The following is a 19,210-nucleotide window of genomic DNA, read 5'->3' on the forward strand; positions in this document are numbered from 1 at the left end:
AATGGAGAGAATGCTAAGGCAGCGTTCTTACCAGTATGAGCGTCCTGGCTGTCTTTCGTCAGTGTCGTCAGCCCTACCAACACTTGACGTCACGACTGTAAGAGACCTGGCGGAGCTCATGCGCAGTATTGTGCGCGAAGAGCTGCAAAAGCTGCACGCGGTGTCTTCTCCGCCCCATGTTGCTGCTCTAACGGATGTCGTTCAGGAAGAGGTCCGGCAGCTGGTGCAACCCATGACGGCACCGCGTCTAGCCGAAGCTCCACTATTAACGTACGCAGAAGCAGTACGTACTCCTGCACCGGCTGTTGGCTATCCGTCTCGTCCGTCTACCTTGCAGACGCAGACGGCGCCGTCATTCTACTCAGGACCACCGCAGTACGGCAACCGACCCCTTACACGGAAATCCAGTGTATGGCGTGCTCCCGACAACCGGCCTCTATGTTATCACTGTGGTGAACCAGGTCACATCTACCGTGAGTGCGCATACAGGCACATGGGTCTTCCTGGCTTTCGTCCGGATGCTTGTCGACTCAGAGATGATGAGCGGTCCCGTGCTATCGCCGAATACTTAGCAAGCCAATGAATCTCAACCCTTCCGCGTCGCCACTCCCGCTCACAGTCTCCTCGGCGTTCCACGTCACCTGGCCAACAATCGACCTTTGCGGACGTCCTTGCAGGAAGATCGACTAGATCCACAAGCCCGTGCCGGGGAAACTAAGAACAGCGACCTCTGGGGGTGAGGCCGCTGTTGATCAACCGTTACAAGACCCTCCCCCGATCTGCCTACCGACATCCGAAGACATCCTTTCACCGACGTGTGCCATCGACAACAAACGTGTCTCTGCTCGTATCTCTGTCCTTGTCGACAACCACCCGCTGACCGCTCTGGTAGATACGGGTGCCGATTATTCTGTTATAACCGCTGACCTCGCTGCACAGCTAAGAAAGGTAACCACACCTTGGGGACATAGAATCAACCTCCGGACTGCGGGAGATCTATTGACACCGCTGGGAATGTGCACTGCCCGCCTCCGAATTCGTGAGTCGACGTACATTGTTTCCTTCGTTGTATTGCGCGAATGCTCCCAAAACCTGATTCTCGGAATGGATTTTCTCCGCGAGCATGAAGCCATTATTAACCTTCGCGACCTGCTCATAACGTTATCTAACGACCATATAGCCCTACGAAGGGATGCAGTTGCGCAGACCACAACACTTCAAATTGCTGACGACACCATCGCACTTCCGTCGCAAGCCAGTATGTTGGTAACTGTGGAGAGAGACTGTGACAACAAGAGTAGTGGCATCGCGGAAACTAACCTCTCCGTGCTCTTGGCTCGGCAGATTTGTGTCGCGCGTGCTATCGTCCAACTGAAACATTGGAGGACTCGGCTTCTGATCACAAATTTTGGCAACCAGTACCAACACTTGGCAAAGCGAACAGCGATCGCGAACTTTGAAGCCATTGATGACGAAGAATGTTCCACTATCGCTCCGATTGCCACTGCTGCCAAAGGTAACACTGCATTAGCCAGTACAGTTGACGTGAATGGCCAGCTATCCTCTGCGCAGCAGCAGTAGATACGCAAGATTTTACGTACGTATAGTGACTGTATTGCGTCCACCTCCAAAATCAAGCGGACCCCAACTGTGAAGCACCGCATTATAACGGACCCTACCGAACGGCCTGTACGACAGCACGCCTACCGCGTGTCGCAAAAAGAACAAGAGGCAATACGTTTTCAAGTGAAACAGATGCTCAACGACGACGTCATCTAACCCTCGAACAGTCCATGGGCGTCACTTGTCGTACTTGTTAAAAAGAAAGACGGCACTCTTCGATTTTGCGTCGATTACCGGAAGCTCAACAAAGTCACGAAGAGAGACGTCTACCCTCTCCCACGCATAGATGATTCACTGGATCGACTTCGACATGCCGGATATTTTTTATCAATGGATTTACGCAGAGGCTACTGGCAGATCGAGGTCGATGAACGCGACAGGGAAAAAACAGCATTCATAACTCCCGATGGCCTCTTCGAATTCAAAGTGTTACCATTTGGATTGTGTTCTTCACTGGCAACGTTCCAAAGGATGATGGACACCGTCCTGTCCGGTCTGAAGTAGGAATCCTGCCTCGTGTATTTAGACAACATCGTTGTTTTTTCCAAAACATTTGAGCAACATTTACAACGACTTCAGTCCGTCTTCGTCGCTATTCGATCCGCAGGCCTATCGCTAAAACCGGAGAAGTGTCATTTCGGCTACGAAGAACTAAAGTTTCTCGGCCACCTTATCAGTCACGATGGCATTAGACCAGACCCAGAAAAGACCATGGCCGTTGCTGCATTTCCTCCACCTTCGAACAAACAGGATTTGCGCCGGTTTTTGGGTCTCTGCACCTACTACAGGCGCTTTGTCCAGAGCTTTGCCAACATCGCTGAACTCCTTACCCGTTTAACGAAGGAGGATACTCCTTTTGTGTGGGGTCCAGAGCAGAGAGCCACTTTTTCCAAGCTTCAACAGTGCCTTCAGAGTTGAACCCTTACTAGGGCACTTTGGTGAAGATGCCGCCACCGAACTTCACATTGATGCAAGCAACATCGGTCTTGGTGCAGTGCTCGTCCTGTGGCAAGACGGCACTGAACGTCCCATCGCTTATGCTAGTCGCATTCTGTCATCTGTGGAAACTAACTACTCGACCACGGAGAAGGAATGTCTTGCTGTTATTTGGGTGATAACAAAGTTCCGACCGTATCTGTATGGCCGTCCATTCAGAGTAGTTACGAACGATTATGCCCTCTGTTGGCTGGCTAATCTCAAGGAACCTTCAGGGCGCCTCGCGAGGTGGAGCTTGCGCCTTCAAGAATTTGAGGTTACAGTCGTCTACAAGTCGGGCCGCAGGCACACTGATGCTGCTTGCCTTTCGCGCACGCCCCTCGCGACGACATCGAGTGACGATGATACCAATGGCCATTTTCTTTGTGCAGTCAGTGAATCTGACTTGGCCCAACAACAGTGGAATGATTCAGAGATCCGACAACTTATCAAATACCTTCAAGGTCACAGCTCGAGTCCACCATCGGTATTCCCACGTTCAGAGTCATTTTGTCTCCGCAACGACGTCTACAAAAAGAACTTCGAACCTTATGCGACTGAATACCTCCTCGTCGTCCCACCAGGGCTACGTGCTGACATTTTATCTGCCTGCCACGACGAGCCTTCCTCCGGCCACCTAGGATTCGCACGTACCCTTGCCCGGATTCGGACTCGCTACTACTGGCCAAAGCTCACCCAGGATGTCAAGCATTACGTTAAAACGTGCAATCATTGCCAGCGCCGTAAAGCCCCTCCTGTGCGCCCTGCTGGTTTATTGCAGCCTGTTGCACCCCCGTCACAACCGTTTGAACAAATTGGCATGGACTTGCTTGAGCCCTACCCGAAGTCACATGATGGCAATCGCTGGATCGTAGTCGCTACTGACTATTTAACGAGGTACTGCGAAACGAAAGCCCTACAACGAGGCACCGTTAATGAGATTGCGCATTTTTTCATCAACAACATCGTCCTCCGCCATGGAGCGCCAACAGTTCTTATCACTGACCGTGGAACAGCACGAGACTTAGTGGAACAGCTCATCGCAAAACGACCGCATACCATCCACAAACCAATCGTCTGACGGAGAGATCTAAACAAGACGCTCGCTGAAATGCTATCTATGTATGTCGACCGCGATCACAAAAACTGGGACGAAATTTCGCCATACGTAACGTTTGCTTACAACACTGCGGTTCAACGAGACTACGGGTTTCACTCCCTTCCGGTTGCTTCACGGTCGAGAAGCAATTACAATGCTGGATGCCATGCTCTTGCCTGGCATGACCGATATTCCTACTGATGCGAACGACTTTATCCGGCTCGCCGATGTGGCCCGCCAGCTTGCACTCGAGCGAATCCGAAAACAATAACGCATCGACTCGCAGAGGTACAACTCCCGTCATCGCCATGTTATTTACCAACCCGGTGATCTGGTGTGGCTGTGGATGCCCGTTTGCCAAAGGGGCCGCTCGGAAAAGTTACTCCATCGCTACTTCGGTGCTTATAGAGTACTACGGCGCCTCACAGATGTCAACGACGAAATCCTGCTTGAAGACACAGCTCGGCGATCTCGATGTTTCCAGCAGGCCGACATTGTTCATGTGTCACGGATGAAGCCACACTACCCCCGAGCCACCTGACACTGCTTCATCATGCGTCTTTGTGCATGTACGCGATCACTTTAACTTTTAATCGGCATTGGTCATCGGGGTGGTACTTTTTTTTGAAGGGGGGGGGTAATTTCACAGGCATGGAACGAGGTTTAGCCATGCCAATGCAAGTATGTGCCATGGTCTGAAAAAAGAAGAGGACGGTTGATGTGCTCGTGCTCTAACATTTGGTTCGGCTCGACGTCCAGTGCTGCTCCTGTGAACAGACGTTGTGGTCGTTCTGTAATCACGTGACAATATCATTCACTTCAAAAACACCCTCAAAGAAAAGTTAATTTTGTGAAGAATCAATTTTTTTTAATTTCTCTAATTATTGCCGTAATAATTATTTGTACACATCTAAAGATGCCTTCTGCCAAATAAAGGGAACACTGCTCGTAAATTGCAGATGCCTTCTTTTTGTAGTTTTTCAAAAATGTTGGACCCATTTCTTGAAACACCGTGTATATCAGACCCGGGCTTAATACGGTAGTAATTCAGGCCCGGTAAGTAATTGTTAGAATCGGGCCCGGGCCAAGCCCGACCCTAGCCTAAAGCTCATCGAGCCCGGTAAGTCATTGTTAGAATCGGGCCCGACCCGAGCCCGACCCGAGCCTGAAACTGATAGGCCCGAGCCTGATCTAACAATGACTTACCGGGCCTGTGCAGTGCTCTACTGCAATGCCTGCGAAAGGCCAAAAATACTACGTGACAAGCCCTCTTGCGCCAGGGCGTACAATAACTCCCGTGCTTCCTAACGCTCTACGTATGAAGAAGCATAACATTTGCTCGGTTGTGCTGTCTCGACAGGGCAGCAACGATGGTGATGGCTTTGAAATAAACGTTGGTGGCTTTGCAATAAACACGTTTTGCTATCAGCCACAAAAGTGATAACCACTGTGACTGCTTACCATTGTCATGAGCCGGTGCAAAGGAAGCGTATCATTCGTATGCGGAGCGTTAGGGAGCACCAGAATCAAGGCGCACGTAGATGTGCTAGTAGGTTTGTCACATTGTATTTTTTGTATTTCGCGGGCATTTGTAGTTAGCAGAAAAACACTAATAATTAACAGATATAAAGTTCGAAACTATGTAATCGGACATTTTGCAAACTGATATACAACTTTTTTATTGAAATTTTTTACCCGCCTTTTTTTCCTTCAGAAGTTAGTTAAAAGGATCTAATTAAGCAATTGATCAGTACACAAAACGAAATCGTCCGATTCACTCCAGACAACGATAAGCAACATGCATTTGATACGTCGTAATTGTGTGTGTTGGCATATTTTTAAACTCTGGTTAAAGATACCTTGGGCACCCTGTATATATATAGGAGGAACGAAGGAACGAGGACAAAAATACGACGGGATTGGGGCCAAAGTCTTGTCCTCATTCCTTTGTGGCTGCTTTATATATGCATATTAGACCATGTAGCAACAAGCCCTGGAATGCGTTTTTGTTGCAGAGCTTTTGAGATGTACACCTGATCTCTCACTATCTTACAGTACTGACGAAGCAACAAGGTGCGAGCAAGTCGTTTGTAGGGAAGGCTTATTTTCATATCTGATTGCCTTATAATTGGTAGGGTTAGGACTTCTGCAACTGTTTACCACATGCCTCGTCACAGCTACACATCGCATATTAGTGCTACTTCGCATGTGCTTTCTTTGCCTTGTGGTATGGTATTGATACCTGCTGGTAATTTTTGTTATGAACACAGACCAAATTTTACACAAATGCCTGTTTTATTCCTCGCATTTCTGTCGTGCTACTTTGATATAGTATAAGGAGTAAATGGAAGTCAAGAAGGGTTTTTAGAATGTTTTTATAGTGCCTATAAATTCCTATTTTAAAAACCTGTGCCTACATGAACACTAAGATCAAATTTAATTTTTGAGCACGGTTTAAGGTAGGGTTATTTTTTACAGAAGTTCAGTTAAAGCCGCTCTCAGCATGTTAGAAGTATGAGTCAGTTAGGGGTATAAATCAGTTTGGGCATTTAGATGTGCAGATTCTAAAATTTTAATTACTTTTTTGATAGATCAAGTTGTTCCCAAGATACTCCGTGTGTAACCTGGGTCCTTTGTTTGGAGTCTAGCATCTAAGCAGGAAGCACCAAAACATTGGTGACAGTTTAGAAATGATGTAGGATGTTTAAGGAGTGCAAAATGCTATAAATCCATTTGCAGGGCCAATTTCAACAAAAGTTCACAGAGAAATTAATGTTCACAGAAAAAAAGCCACCGTCGCCTGTCACGCACGTTACCCAATTAAAAAAAGTTTTGATCAGTATATTGCCTTCAAAACAGGCATATATTGCATACTGCATGCATTTATCTTTCTGTCAAAAAGAGAATGATGATGATAGCTTGAATGGAACAGAAGTTATGTTCCCTCCAACTTGGCAAATGTGCCAAAATTTCTGTTTTGAGAAAGCAAGGAAAAATGTTTCAGAACACCTTTATTGTGAAAATACTGATAAAATCTTATGAAAATGCATCAAGGGCATAATTTGAATGAATCCCATCCTTATGCTTCTTCTTGATCAGCTTTCTGAGACTTTGGGATGCTTCTCTCTACTGATTTGAGGTTGCACTCTGACGACAGTCCTTCTCCCTAGCCCTCAGGGATGTGCTGCTGAATTTCGTGATTTCCAGCTTCTCTAGAATTGCAGCAAATGCATTGACATTGCCCGTGTTGAAGCACAGCACAGCTTCTGCAATAGCAGCTTGCACAGCAAAAAGAGAAGCGTGCTGCTCCTTTGACACCAAACTCTAAATCACGGATTGGAGTCTTTCGTGTGAATTTTGAGTTTTGCCTTGCTGCCATCCTTTCTCGCTGCCGCACCACTTGACCCTGAAAAGCTCTCAACTTCTTGTGCTGTTGCCGACACGACGAAAGACCCTCAAGCGTTGTGGTCAACTAGTGGGTGCGCGTGTCGCGAACTTCACTGGCACCAGTCACATCAGTGTCTACCCGCACATGGCCGGAGTTGACATCACGCACGCTGTCAGGGAGGCCCACGTTTACGTGCACTTCACTGTTGCGGATGGCATTAGTGCAATCATAATCCACAGAGCGTCTGCTAGCTCGAGAAGTCGTCTTGTACACTCCTCCATTGATATCTTCAGTATACGGGCGGCCAGCGTTCACGTCGCGCACGCACGAGGAACCGTCTTCGGTTACGACGGTGTTATCTAGACGGTGTTGTGATACGTCGGCGCTTCCTCCCGCGACAGAGTAGCAGCACCATTGGGCTTTCTGCCTCTGCGTTTCTTCCATGAACAGCCGAATTGATGCTGTGATCGGAACTTTTTCGCACCGCCGGGCATAGCAAGATGCTCAAGCATTTTACAGGTATGAGTCACGACACCTTTGCAAGGGCGATACCGTTTCAAAATGGCGGCAGACACTGCCAGCGAGTTTTCCTGGCCACTCGGGAAACGTCATTTTGGTTAAGTGCATCAAGCAACCATTGGAATTACGCGCTGCGCGTGATTTGGACTTCTCTTTTTTTTTTGCTTTTGCGAGGGGCACATAGTTGTCTACTGGAAAAGAAAAAAGAAAGCTAGAAAGGCGACCTTTTCAATAAGACCAAAATGGTGCTGCTGGAGCGTGCAGTTCGCATGCCATTGGCGGTGGAAGTATGGCTAGCTTACACTTCAATTTAAAGGTCTGCTTGTGCGACGTCCTCGCAGGGGCGCCTGCGCAAGTAGGCGTTTGGTGTGTAGCGACACCACGGACCCGAGCTAACGGGGGAGTTTTGGCTCCCTTCCACGCTTAGCCGTGCGTGGCTTTGCCGTGTCCGGGTAAAGGGGATCCTGGGGGTTGAGCCGACGCTGGATGATTGGACCTTGAAGGCCCCCCGGCAGAGGCAACACACCCCTTTGGCCCCGGCTTCACGTAGACGGCACCCCTGGGCTGACCCACCCAGGGGAAATCGGCAGTCACCTTTTCCTATCTCTCTCCCCTACAACTTTGTCTTTATCTCTCTCTTTTTTTAGTCTGTCCTGTCTACTTCTCTTTTCTGTTTACTTTCAATTTTCCTGGTGGCAAGGGTTAACCTTGTGTAATTACTCAATCTTGAGTAGTTATATTTGGTTATAGTGGCAATGTACAGCTGTCGTCTGCAGCCTGATGCTATTAAGTGCTTCAGCGTCCCCTGGTTGGACTCCATGGTGGGTGGTCGCCATTGCTGCCGAAAAAAAGTACACTACTATGGGAAAACCTGCATTTCCCCGTCTCCTAGATCGTCTTCCGCCTAAGAGGGGACGCACCGATGGCATATCAATTTTCAACCAACCCAGACAATGCTTTCCAAAATTCCATGTTGTGCACAGCGAAAATTCAACAAAACAAGCCAAAGCCATATCTCCATTTTTTGTTGCGAAATCTCTGACTGATGTCTTCGGCCCAGGGTACAAGGTTACAAAGATGGCTAGCGGAGACCTTCTCCTTAAGCTGCCTGAAAAACATCACTATGAAAAACTTGGTAGTCTCGTAGCATTTGGTGATATCCCAGTATCCGTTTCACCTCACAGATCAATGAACACCACACGCCGAGTTGTTTCAGAAGCAGACCTTCTTGAAATGTCTGAACAGGAACGCTTGAAGGGTGGAAAGAGCAAAATGTCACGGATGTGAAACGAATCGTCATCAGACGCGACAACAAAGAGATACCTACCAAACATTTAATACTCACTTTCGCATCTAGCACACTGCCTTCATCTATAGACACAGGCTACATCAAACTCTCTGTCCGTCCCTACATTCCCAATCCAAGACGGTGTTATAAATGTCAACGAATTGGTCATGGCTCGCAGAACTGCCGGGGTCAGGAAACTTGTGCAAGATGTGGTAGCCACGGCCACCCATCTGATAACTGTGTTACTACGCCTCACTGCGTGAATGGTGATGGGGAACACGCCGAATATTCACGTTCGTGTCCTAACTGGAAGAAAGAAAAAGAAATAATCACTCTTAAAGTCAAAGAAAACATCACATTCAAAGAAGCAAGACGAAGAGTGTCGCCATTTTACGGTACAACATATGCTGATGCGGCGCGTCAGGGGGCAACGCCGCACCAGCCCTCGCCACCCCTTCGGCCAGCGCAGAGCGAGCCATTGGCTGTGGCGCCTGCCCCCAAGGCGGCAGTAGTTCAGTCTACTCCGCCTCCAAGCAAATCGAGGCCGGAGACTTCAGGGTCCTCTGGTCTCAAGGCCTCACCTCACCAGGCGAGGCCTAAAATCCAAACCACCAGCTCGCATGTGCGGGCATCTAGTGCCTCTGAGGAGGCAATGGATACAACGGTATCCTTGGTACTGAAAGAGCGGCGCGCCTTCTTGGAGCGCGCCAAGAAAAACAAAAAACCAATAACGGGGCCGGACGACCGTCCTGCCACCTGAATTAACGAGCTCACTCCAACACAGGATACTCTTTGTACACACAGCAGCATCTCTCTTGTTTAAATATGCAGACAGAAATATTACAGTGGAACATCCGAGGCCTTCTTCGAAACCTCGATGACTTACAAGAACTCCTCCATGAACACAATCCAAGAGTGCTGTGTGTACAAGAGACACACTTAAAACGAGCAAACACAAACTTTTTACGTAACTACGTAATCTTCCGAAAGGATAGAGATGGTGCCATGCCACCATCCGGTCGTGTAGCGGTTATAGTTAGTCAAGGTATAGCATGTACACAATTACCCCTTCAAACTTCCCTCGAGGTGGTGGCTGTCCGAGCAGTTATTCTAAACAAACTTGTCACAGTCTGCTCTTTGTACATACCCCCGCACCACCGTCTTGAAAAACTTCAATTCCATTCTTTAATAGACGAACTACCTGAACCTTATCTGGTCCTTGGGGACCTGAACGCACATAATGGTCTGTGGGGTGACTCTCGCTGTGATGCACGAGGTCGTCTCATTGAACAATTCCTCATTTCATCGGGTGCTTGTCTGTTGAATAGGAAAGAGGCAACATACTATAACCTTGCCAACAAAACTTACTCTTCCATAGACCTCAGTATCGCATCTCCTTCACTTGTGCCATTACTTCAGTGGAAAGTCATAAATAATCCATACGGAAGTGACCATTTCCCTTTAGTTTTGAGTACACCAATAACAAATGAATGTCCTCCACATGTTCCCAAATGGCTGGTAAACAAAGCCGACTGGGAACAATTTCAAAAGCTTACTCACCTAAATTGGACTGACATATGCGGATTAGGCATAGATGAAGCTGTGCAGTACTTCACGGCTTTTCTTACTGACGCAGCAACCAAGTGCATTCCACAAACATCTGGACTGCCTGGCAAACGACACGTTCCGTGGTGGAACACTGAGTGTCAGATTGCGCGAAAGGAACAGAACAGGGCATGGAGGTTGCTGCGGAACTCGCCGAAGGTGGAAAACCTTGAGAGCTTTAAGAAAATAAAATCTCGAGACAGGAGAACGCGTCGGCAGGCCAGAAAAGAAAGCTGGCACAAGTTTTTATCAGGGATAAATTCATATACACAAGAGGCTAAAGTCTGGAACATGGTTCGTAGGGTAGCAGGAAGACAAGTACACTCACTCCCACTCGTAAACACACAGGGTGACAGCCTGGAAGATCAAACGAACTTCCTCGGTGCACACTACGAGCAGGTGTCTAGCTCGTCACACTACACTGAAGCTTTCCGAAGATACAAAGCAAAGATAGAAAAGCAGAAACTAGAATTCAAGTGCACAAATTACGAGGCATACAACCAACCTTTCAACTTAGCTGAGCTACAAACATCACTAAACTCTTGCAGTAATTCCGCTCCAGGCTACGACCGTGTCACATATGAAATGTTGAAAAACCTGCCGCTCAAAACGCGAAAAACTTTACTCTCTCTATACAATGCTATCTGGCTCTCAGGCACCATCCCTGCTTCCTGGAAAGAGGCTATTGTTATCCCTATTTTGAAACAGGGCAAGGACCCTTCCTCAGTTTCAAGTTATAGGCCCATTGCACTAACCAGATGCCTTTGTAAACTTTTTTAAAAAATGATAAACACCCGACTTTTACATTTCCTTGAAACACACAATTTGCTCGACCAATTTCAGTGTGGGTTTCGAGAGGGTAGATCCACCACCGACCATCTGGTGCGTATTGAGGCACAGATCCGAGACGCTTTCGTCCACAAACAATACTTCCTCTCAGTGTTTCTCGATATCGAGAAGGCCTACGACACAACATGGCGTTTTGGCATATTAAGAGACTTGTCTCACCTGGGTGTGTGCGGTAGAATGCTTTCCATAATCGAGAGTTACTTGTCCAATCGGAAATTCCGTGTCCGTGTGGGCAGTATTCTCTCGCAAACATTCGTGCAAGAAACGGGAGTACCGCAAGGTGGTGTACTTAGTTGTACACTTTTTATTATTAAAATGAATTCCTTGCACCTGTCCATCCCCCGCAACATGTTCTATTCCACATATGTCGATGACGTCCAGCTTGGCTTTAAGTCATGCAACCTAGCAATGTATGAGCGGCAGGTTCAGTTAGGTTTAAACAAGGTCTCCAAATGGGCAGAGGAAAACGGATTCCGGCTGAACCCAGGAAAAAGCACGTGTGTCTTGTTCTCCCGAAAGAGAGGCATGCACTCAGAACCCGACATTGAACTGAACGGCCAACGTCTGTCTGTGAATGCGGAGCATAAATTCCTAGGCTTAATCTTGGACAAAAAGTTGACCTTCGTACCACACATAAAGTATTTAAAAACAAAATGTTTAAAAGCCATGAATGTTATAAAAGTGTTGTCACGTACTACATGGGGTAGTGACAGGAAATGCCTCATGAACCTGTATAGAAGCCTCATTCGCACCCGCTTAGATTATGGGGCCATTGTTTATCAGTCTGCGACTCAAAGTGCTTTGAAGATGCTGGATCCTGTGTACCATTTGGGCATCCGCCTTTCTACGGGTGCTTTTCGCACCAGCCCCGTAGAAAGCCTTTACGTTGAGTCAAATGAGTGGTCGCTTCATCTGCAAAGAACTTACATGTCCTTTGTATATTTTCTTGAGGTGAAAGCAGACAAGAGGCACCCCTCATACTCTACTATTAATGATTTGTCGAGCTCCATTCTGTTTCAAAACAGGCCTTCAATGAGGCAGCCCTTCTCAGTTCACCTGAAGGGTCTAGCTGAGGACACTGGAGTGTCACTCGAACACAGTTTAATGGCTCCTGTAGCATACCTTCCACCGTGGTAGTGGCAGACTATAGATTGCGATGTGTCTTTCCTAGAAATTACTAAACATGCGCCTATTGCCCATAATCGAACATACTTCCTGGAACTTCAACACAAATACACACGTCCTGAGTTCTTTACAGATGCCTCTAAGTCTAACTCCTCTGTGTCCTACGCTGCTATTGGCCCTTCCTTTTCGGATTCCGGCCCTCTACATCCAGGCACAAGTATCTTCACAGCGGAAGCTTACGCGATACTTGTGGCAGCTAAACACATCAAACAATTACAAATACAAAAAGCAGTAATTTATACAGACTCCCTCAGTGTGGTAATGGCTCTGCACAGTCTTAAAAAACAAAAAAACCCTGTCCTCGTTTCACTTTACTCCATTTTTTGCACACTGTACACACTCAACCAACATGTTGTTGTGTGCTGGGTGCCAGGGCACCGTGAGATTCAAGGCAACATGATGGCGGATCAGCTTGCTGCATCCGTCCATGAGAGCACCGCCATTACATCCATATCAATCCCGGCCCTTGATCTTAAGCCGTCTCTCAAACGAAAGCTCAGGGACTACTGGCAGAGCAAGTGGGATACACACACACAAAACAAACTACACGTTATCAAGCCACACCTTGGCCATTGGCCACCAGTATCAAAATCGCGTCATACAGAGATAACATTAACGAGGCTCAGGATAGGACACACAAACACAACACACTCATATCTTTTGTCCGGTGGCGATCCACCATTGTGTGACAGATGTGGTGAAGCACTAACAGTTCTTCACATTTTAATTCAGTGCAAACAATTGGACACTCTAAGAAAACAACACTTTCCATCACCCTACCGACAACATATACCTTTACACCCTGCAATGTTCGTCGGTAGGGAACCGCTTTTTAGTCATAAATCATTGTTAGCGTTTTTAAAAGAAATTCATAGCTTTCATGTCATATACCCAAGCATTCCGTAGCACGACCTCTCCAGAGAGGTTTTCGCTGCGGTGGCTACACAATAAAGCACTTGCCTCACGGCCCTTGGACGCAAGGGTATGAAGGAGTGAGGCACTTGTGCTAATGCCATACATGTCCACCATCGTTTTTATTATCATTAACTTTTGTCATCTATTCGCACCACACACACCTTTCACGGCATGGTCATGATTTTATTAATTGTATGTCTTTACCCGCATTACCATAAGGAATTCTATGGCCCTTATACAGCCGCTAATCACAATCATTGTCCACATCTCTTGTCCCATGAGCTGGCGCTCTTTGGCCATGAAATGGCCGTTGCGCCAAAAAACACCATATATCATCATCATGCTTGTGCGACGTTGCTCTTTTTATGGGTTATAACTTGAGAAATAAGTGGAATTTCGAAGCAAAACTTTGCTGATAAGTGCGGAAGGGCATCGTGAATGCGAAAATGATGAGAGAGAAAATGCGATTTTTGGGCCGATTTTTATTCTAAGTGTCGCATCCCCCCTTAACATAGGCGGCCAGCTAAATTCATTTTTTTTCATTGTAATATCTTGAAAGCTTAGTCATGGTTTCTTCACTGTTGTGGCATATTGATAAGAAACTTCAGCTGGCTATGTGCTGCTTGCAACAATTCTGACGATTCCTCGTGCAAGAAAATATAGAAATAAACGTTGTCGCACTTTATACAGAAGTTCAGTTAAAGCCCCTCTCAGCCGCCACTGGCTGCCAGAACATTGCTTCGCATTTGCAATTTGTGTGAAATTCGTGTTCTGTAGTGACATGCATTGTTAGGCGTTGGATCAGATAAAGCTTCTTGACCAGATTGTCTGGAACAAATTCAGGACATATAACTGTCCTGACAGAAAATTGCGGGACTTGGGATTATGCATGAAAACTCCAGTGCTACAGTCCCGCAAAATCCAGGACATTTCGTAATCCTAGTCAGAAACTGTTATTCATATCACAGGGCAACATTGACCTTTCGAAACTCAGTGAAGTTCTTTCTACTAAGTCTATCTGTTTTTCAAGCAACTTACAAAAAAACAACCGCTAGCAGCAGTGAAACGGGACGCAACGGCTACCATACACCACAGCGTTGACATGGCGCAAGTAGTTGGGGAAGGGGGAAAGGTTGAGGAGAGGAAAGGGTATTTCTGCAGGCCTAAATGTGAGCTCATTTCAGTGTCTACATGGGAATAGGGAGAGAGAAGTAAACATCGGTCACAGGGAGAGTGGCATCAATGGATGAGGACGCAGTGAACATCTTTTACAAACGGACCCTACTTTCCTTCTTTGAGTCTTGCATGTGCATGTATCGATAGATTTTATAGTTTTTTTTCAGCCACTGGCTAGTTTGAGGCCAATGTGCAGGCTGAGGTATAATTGCTCTTCGTCTTCTGTAACGTCCACCATTCCTGGTATGCACTGAGTCTGAGGGAGAACTGCTGGGCCATGTATTCACTGTGGACTGAATTGTGGTTGCTATTGACACATATAATTCATGCAAATCTGAAGGCATGTGAATGGGCTATGTGCATTACTCTTAAACTACAACTTTATCACAACTGCTGCAACAGGGGCATAGCCAGAAATTGGAGTGGGATGTTGACCTCCCTTTATGTCTATGCACAAGTTTGTATGTGTGCGTGCAAATATACAGATACAATATGCAATAATTTGGGAGGGAGGGTGGTGGACTCCCCAAGTCATCCCCATGGCTAAAGCACTGTGTTCATAGTCTCAGCCGCCCTTCCCTTTTGTTGTAGTTTCTCAGCAGTATTCGCGCATTCTGACCAAGTAGAAAACAAAGAGGCTTGTTGACTAAAGAAAGGTTTCTAACAGTGTAATTATGGATGCGACCAACTGTTCAATTCTGAAGGCGTGCGACCAATGCAATCTCAGTTCACTGGTAAGCATAAATAGGTATTACTGAGTGTCTATCCTGCTGCTCCCATAGAATTTCTCTGAAAACGACTGTACCACTTCGTTTCGGTTGGAGCTTTTTTTTTTTGTTTGCATGCTAGTGCTGTTTTTGCTTTCTTGCATTGATTTATGGGGCTTTAATCTCAACGTGCTTTGTCTATCATCCACATTCACTGACGTCAGTGGCAGATCCAAAAAGGGGCGGTAGGGGGGATTACCACCATAAAGTTTGTCAGCACCGCCCCTCCTCAATTCAGTGCTTATAGTCCACCTTCTATAACCAATTAGGATGAATGAGGGAAACCACTGTGAGCACACATGAACATTATTTATGCTATGAAGGGGTTTTTCTGCTAATAAAAAAAAGTCATGACCACGCCCCTTCTCCGGCGTTGGTTACCTCAGTGGACGGCCCCCCTAAATTGAGTGGCTGGATCTGCTCCTGACTCGTGTGGAATCAAATATATTAATATAACTAAAGTTTGATGCAGATAAATAATAGAGATGTTTTCTGGAACTTGGTGACGAGTCCAAATTCAATATTTCAAATATTGAAAATCGAATTACTTTCACGTGTTACTTAAAATGCAAAAGTAACACTTGTTTTTTCCTCATGACTCACGATTCATTCTATGTAATTGTGCCATTGCAAAATAGTGTGCTCTAAAGTTGTAGCTGGTAAGCTTGCCTTAGTGGGATCTGTTCAAATTTTGTTTAACCTTCTATTTGAGGCAAGTACACATGAAAAGTCAGTGTTGTGTTCACAGGCTCTCTTGCTTTAAGAACTGGTTTTCACACTCGAAATGCAGGTACTAGAAGAACTCCATCAAAATCTGAACAAGTGTGGCTCTCAGAGTGAGGCACCAAAGGAAGAAATGGTGACTAAGGGCTCTTTCTGGATCTCCCGCTATCACCGTGACCAAAAATGGTACCGAGCTCGGGTACTTGACGTGCTTCCGGGCCCCACTTCTGTAAGTATGTTTATTGTCTGTCGTGATGTGGCAGGAATACTAAAGTGAAGTATCTAGCTAAGCACTACAAGTCAATAGGTGACCAGTAAAAGTGCGAGGGATTGTGGGATGCACTGCCTGCTGCCGGCTTGGTTCGAGAAGAGTAGACGACGGCGAACCGCTCGTCCGTAAGCCTCAGAATATTTGGGGTTTGCGCGTGGGTTTCCCGTTCATGTTCGTGCTGCTAAACCATGGTCGGTTGTTCAGCTGTTGGCTGCTCCAACTCTAGCGTGATAGGCAAATGCATGCATCCATTTCCATGGAACAAACAAATAAAAATGAGGTGGGCCGCGGCTGTGAAGAGAGCCACAGCGACAAGTATCCCTTGGGTACCGACATTGGAGCAAGTGTGTGTGAAGACCATTTTATCACAAGTACGTGCGTATTCCGCACTAATAAAAAGCTTGCACATTAATTTTCTGCATATATATCGAGAAATAAATTGTCGTGCAGGCGCGTCTAGCAAATGTATTATGGGAATGAGTGGGCGAAATCTACCTGTGATATGAGATGAGCGCTGGCCATAGCAGCCTTATATATATAAAAAACGCAAAAGCTTTACTCAGTAGTAAGTTTACACGAAGCGCTGGACGAGTCCGTTTGCATTTAACTTGGTCAAACCACGCACCAAGATGGCACACAAAGGAAGAAGTGCGTTAAACAAGCGCAGGTTTTCGATTCTTCAGCGCCGTCTTTGTCTGACTGTATGTTTATTTGCCGCCGTGCCGTGCAGCTTGACCAATATCAACATTCAAATAAGCATCTGGCTTCAACTAAGAAAGAAATGCATCCTATAGTGTGCTGAAGGCTAGAAAAAAAAAAAGATATCTCAACGCGCTCAATGAAGGCTGTGCTTCATGCTCATCGACTGACAATGTCGGCCGAAGCGGCTATCTCAAAATAAACTCTTAGCACACTCCTACACTCATTCCCATCCCCTGTGATCTTTCAAATGGTGATTTTTTATCTGCAGTAACGTATCACACAATGAAAACTGCCTTCTGTATCGAATAATCTGCTAGCCAAACTGGCAGTACTCCCGAGCAGCATAAAAGCATTGCAGATAGTTTTGGGTCCAATAAAAAAGCTTTCTTGGCGTTCATGGCTGTCGTAGCTTGTCATCGAGGCTGTCACGGTTAGCAGAAATAAAAAAGTGAACTTCTAAAGCACGGACATTGCACGGAGAGGTGCTTTGATTTTTCAACGGAGTAGTACAAAAATGCGCGCGTGCCGTGGCCAACCCGCATGGTGCATCGAACCGGAAGCCATCGTATCCCACAGTTCCCTGCGATTGCCTATTTTACCGGTCACCTATTATACTTCTACCATTTCAGATGAGTCCGTCTTGCTGTAAGGCTTGCTAAACTAGTCTGGGAAAAAAAAACAAATTTTTGTGGCAACATTTTCATGAAGTTACTGTGCCGGCTTTTTGTAATGTAATGGATTCTATTAGCCACTCGACACATGAGCATCCTCTTTCAGCAACTTGAGATTCTAAATGACTTCAAAGGCCACTGTAGCAGATGACCCAGATAGCTATTGGTTCTTTTGGTCAGCTCGTGCTGTCTTGTGGCACTCGTAACCCTTTTTTTCTCTTGGCCAATTCAGTTGTGTGAGTAAATATTTTTGTGTGTGTTTGTAATTACAATGCACACGAATCTGCAAATAGACTGAAAACATGTAAAATACAACTTTATTCCTAGACGAAAATAATTGTCCACATATCTGGACACTTATTAATGTGGACACAAGTTACCTAAGCCCATCATTTTTCATCGTTCGTACATAAGAAAATTGCTCGCTAACGCCTCCGATTCAATGCATCAGTCATTATCATCACTGCTTACCATAACCAACACCTTCATCATCAGTTCGACGTGTTCATCACTAATATCATCATCATTGTCACAACATTCATGGGGACGTTTGCTAATGGCTCAGCTTCAACAATTTCATTATATTTGTTCATTATCGCCATCATTAATACTTTAATAATCTTGTTGAATCCACTCATCATCACCAACATTATTTCAAAGCCTATTTGTTTGCCCGCAGCTCTACTTCAACGTGCTTGTCATCTTTTTCGTCGTAGATCGTCATTACCAATGCTGAAATACATTCATGGTTTTGTTCGAATGGAGTGCTTTCATCATCACCAGCAGCATTCTTCAGGAGGCCTTTCCATGTTCATGGCTTTGCTTCAACGTGCTATTCATCGGTGCTTTCCAAACCGCAATGTTTGCATCCAGTAAAATTATGGCATGTATATATCTGCACACTTGAAGTTTGAGGACAACTGGCTGTGACAAGGTTTTCTGTATACTTGTTTGATTGTTTTCGCTGTATTTCATGGTTTGACCCCAGTTGTTCACAGCGCCACGAGAGGTTGTTCAATCCTGGACCTTTTTGTTACGGCTGACCTATTGAATGATATTAAGTGTGAAGTTGTGAGTCTTTCATATCACAATGCAGTCTTTGTTCATTTTTCTGTTAACTCTGAACTTAAGAAACCAGAATACAAAGTTGTTACTGGTATCTCACGTGCCTACAAAAAAGGTGTACTTTCCCTGCTAGCAGATTCCTATGGCTACCTGCTTTCCAGTAACATATGTGGTGTGAACGCATTAGTGGAACACTTTACTTAGTGATTCTTCCTATTTAGTGATTCTGTCCTAATGTGTTATGGCTGTAAACAAATCACAGAAAAGAGCAGATAGGTAACTAAATTTTTAATCAGTGGAGGATTATGAGCACACTGGCTTGCACAGCTACATCATTATGGCTCCACAGACACAGTCACCGATCCTTCGCACACCGTCTCGCCAGTTCC

At 46.0% G+C, this 19,210-nt stretch overlaps 1 protein-coding gene across 5 annotated transcripts in view; it reads left to right on the forward strand.

The window, feature by feature from the left end:
• LOC119162384 (uncharacterized) overlaps positions 1 to 19,210 on the forward strand; it is an 82,304-nt gene that overhangs the window by 49,315 nt on the left and 13,779 nt on the right. For 4 of the 5 annotated variants that reach the window (XM_075879309.1, XM_075879308.1, XM_075879311.1 and 1 more), the window contains one exon: positions 16,180 to 16,341. In XM_075879309.1, the coding sequence (XP_075735424.1) occupies positions 16,180 to 16,341 (162 nt within the window). Of the gene's footprint in view, positions 1 to 16,179; positions 16,342 to 18,435; positions 18,916 to 19,210 lie in introns of those variants that run through there. The other variant, XM_075879312.1, reaches the window with a different exon arrangement.

Source organism: Rhipicephalus microplus, chromosome X, assembly GCF_043290135.1.
Source record: "Rhipicephalus microplus isolate Deutch F79 chromosome X, USDA_Rmic, whole genome shotgun sequence".
Taxonomy (NCBI): Eukaryota; Metazoa; Arthropoda; class Arachnida; order Ixodida; family Ixodidae; genus Rhipicephalus; species Rhipicephalus microplus.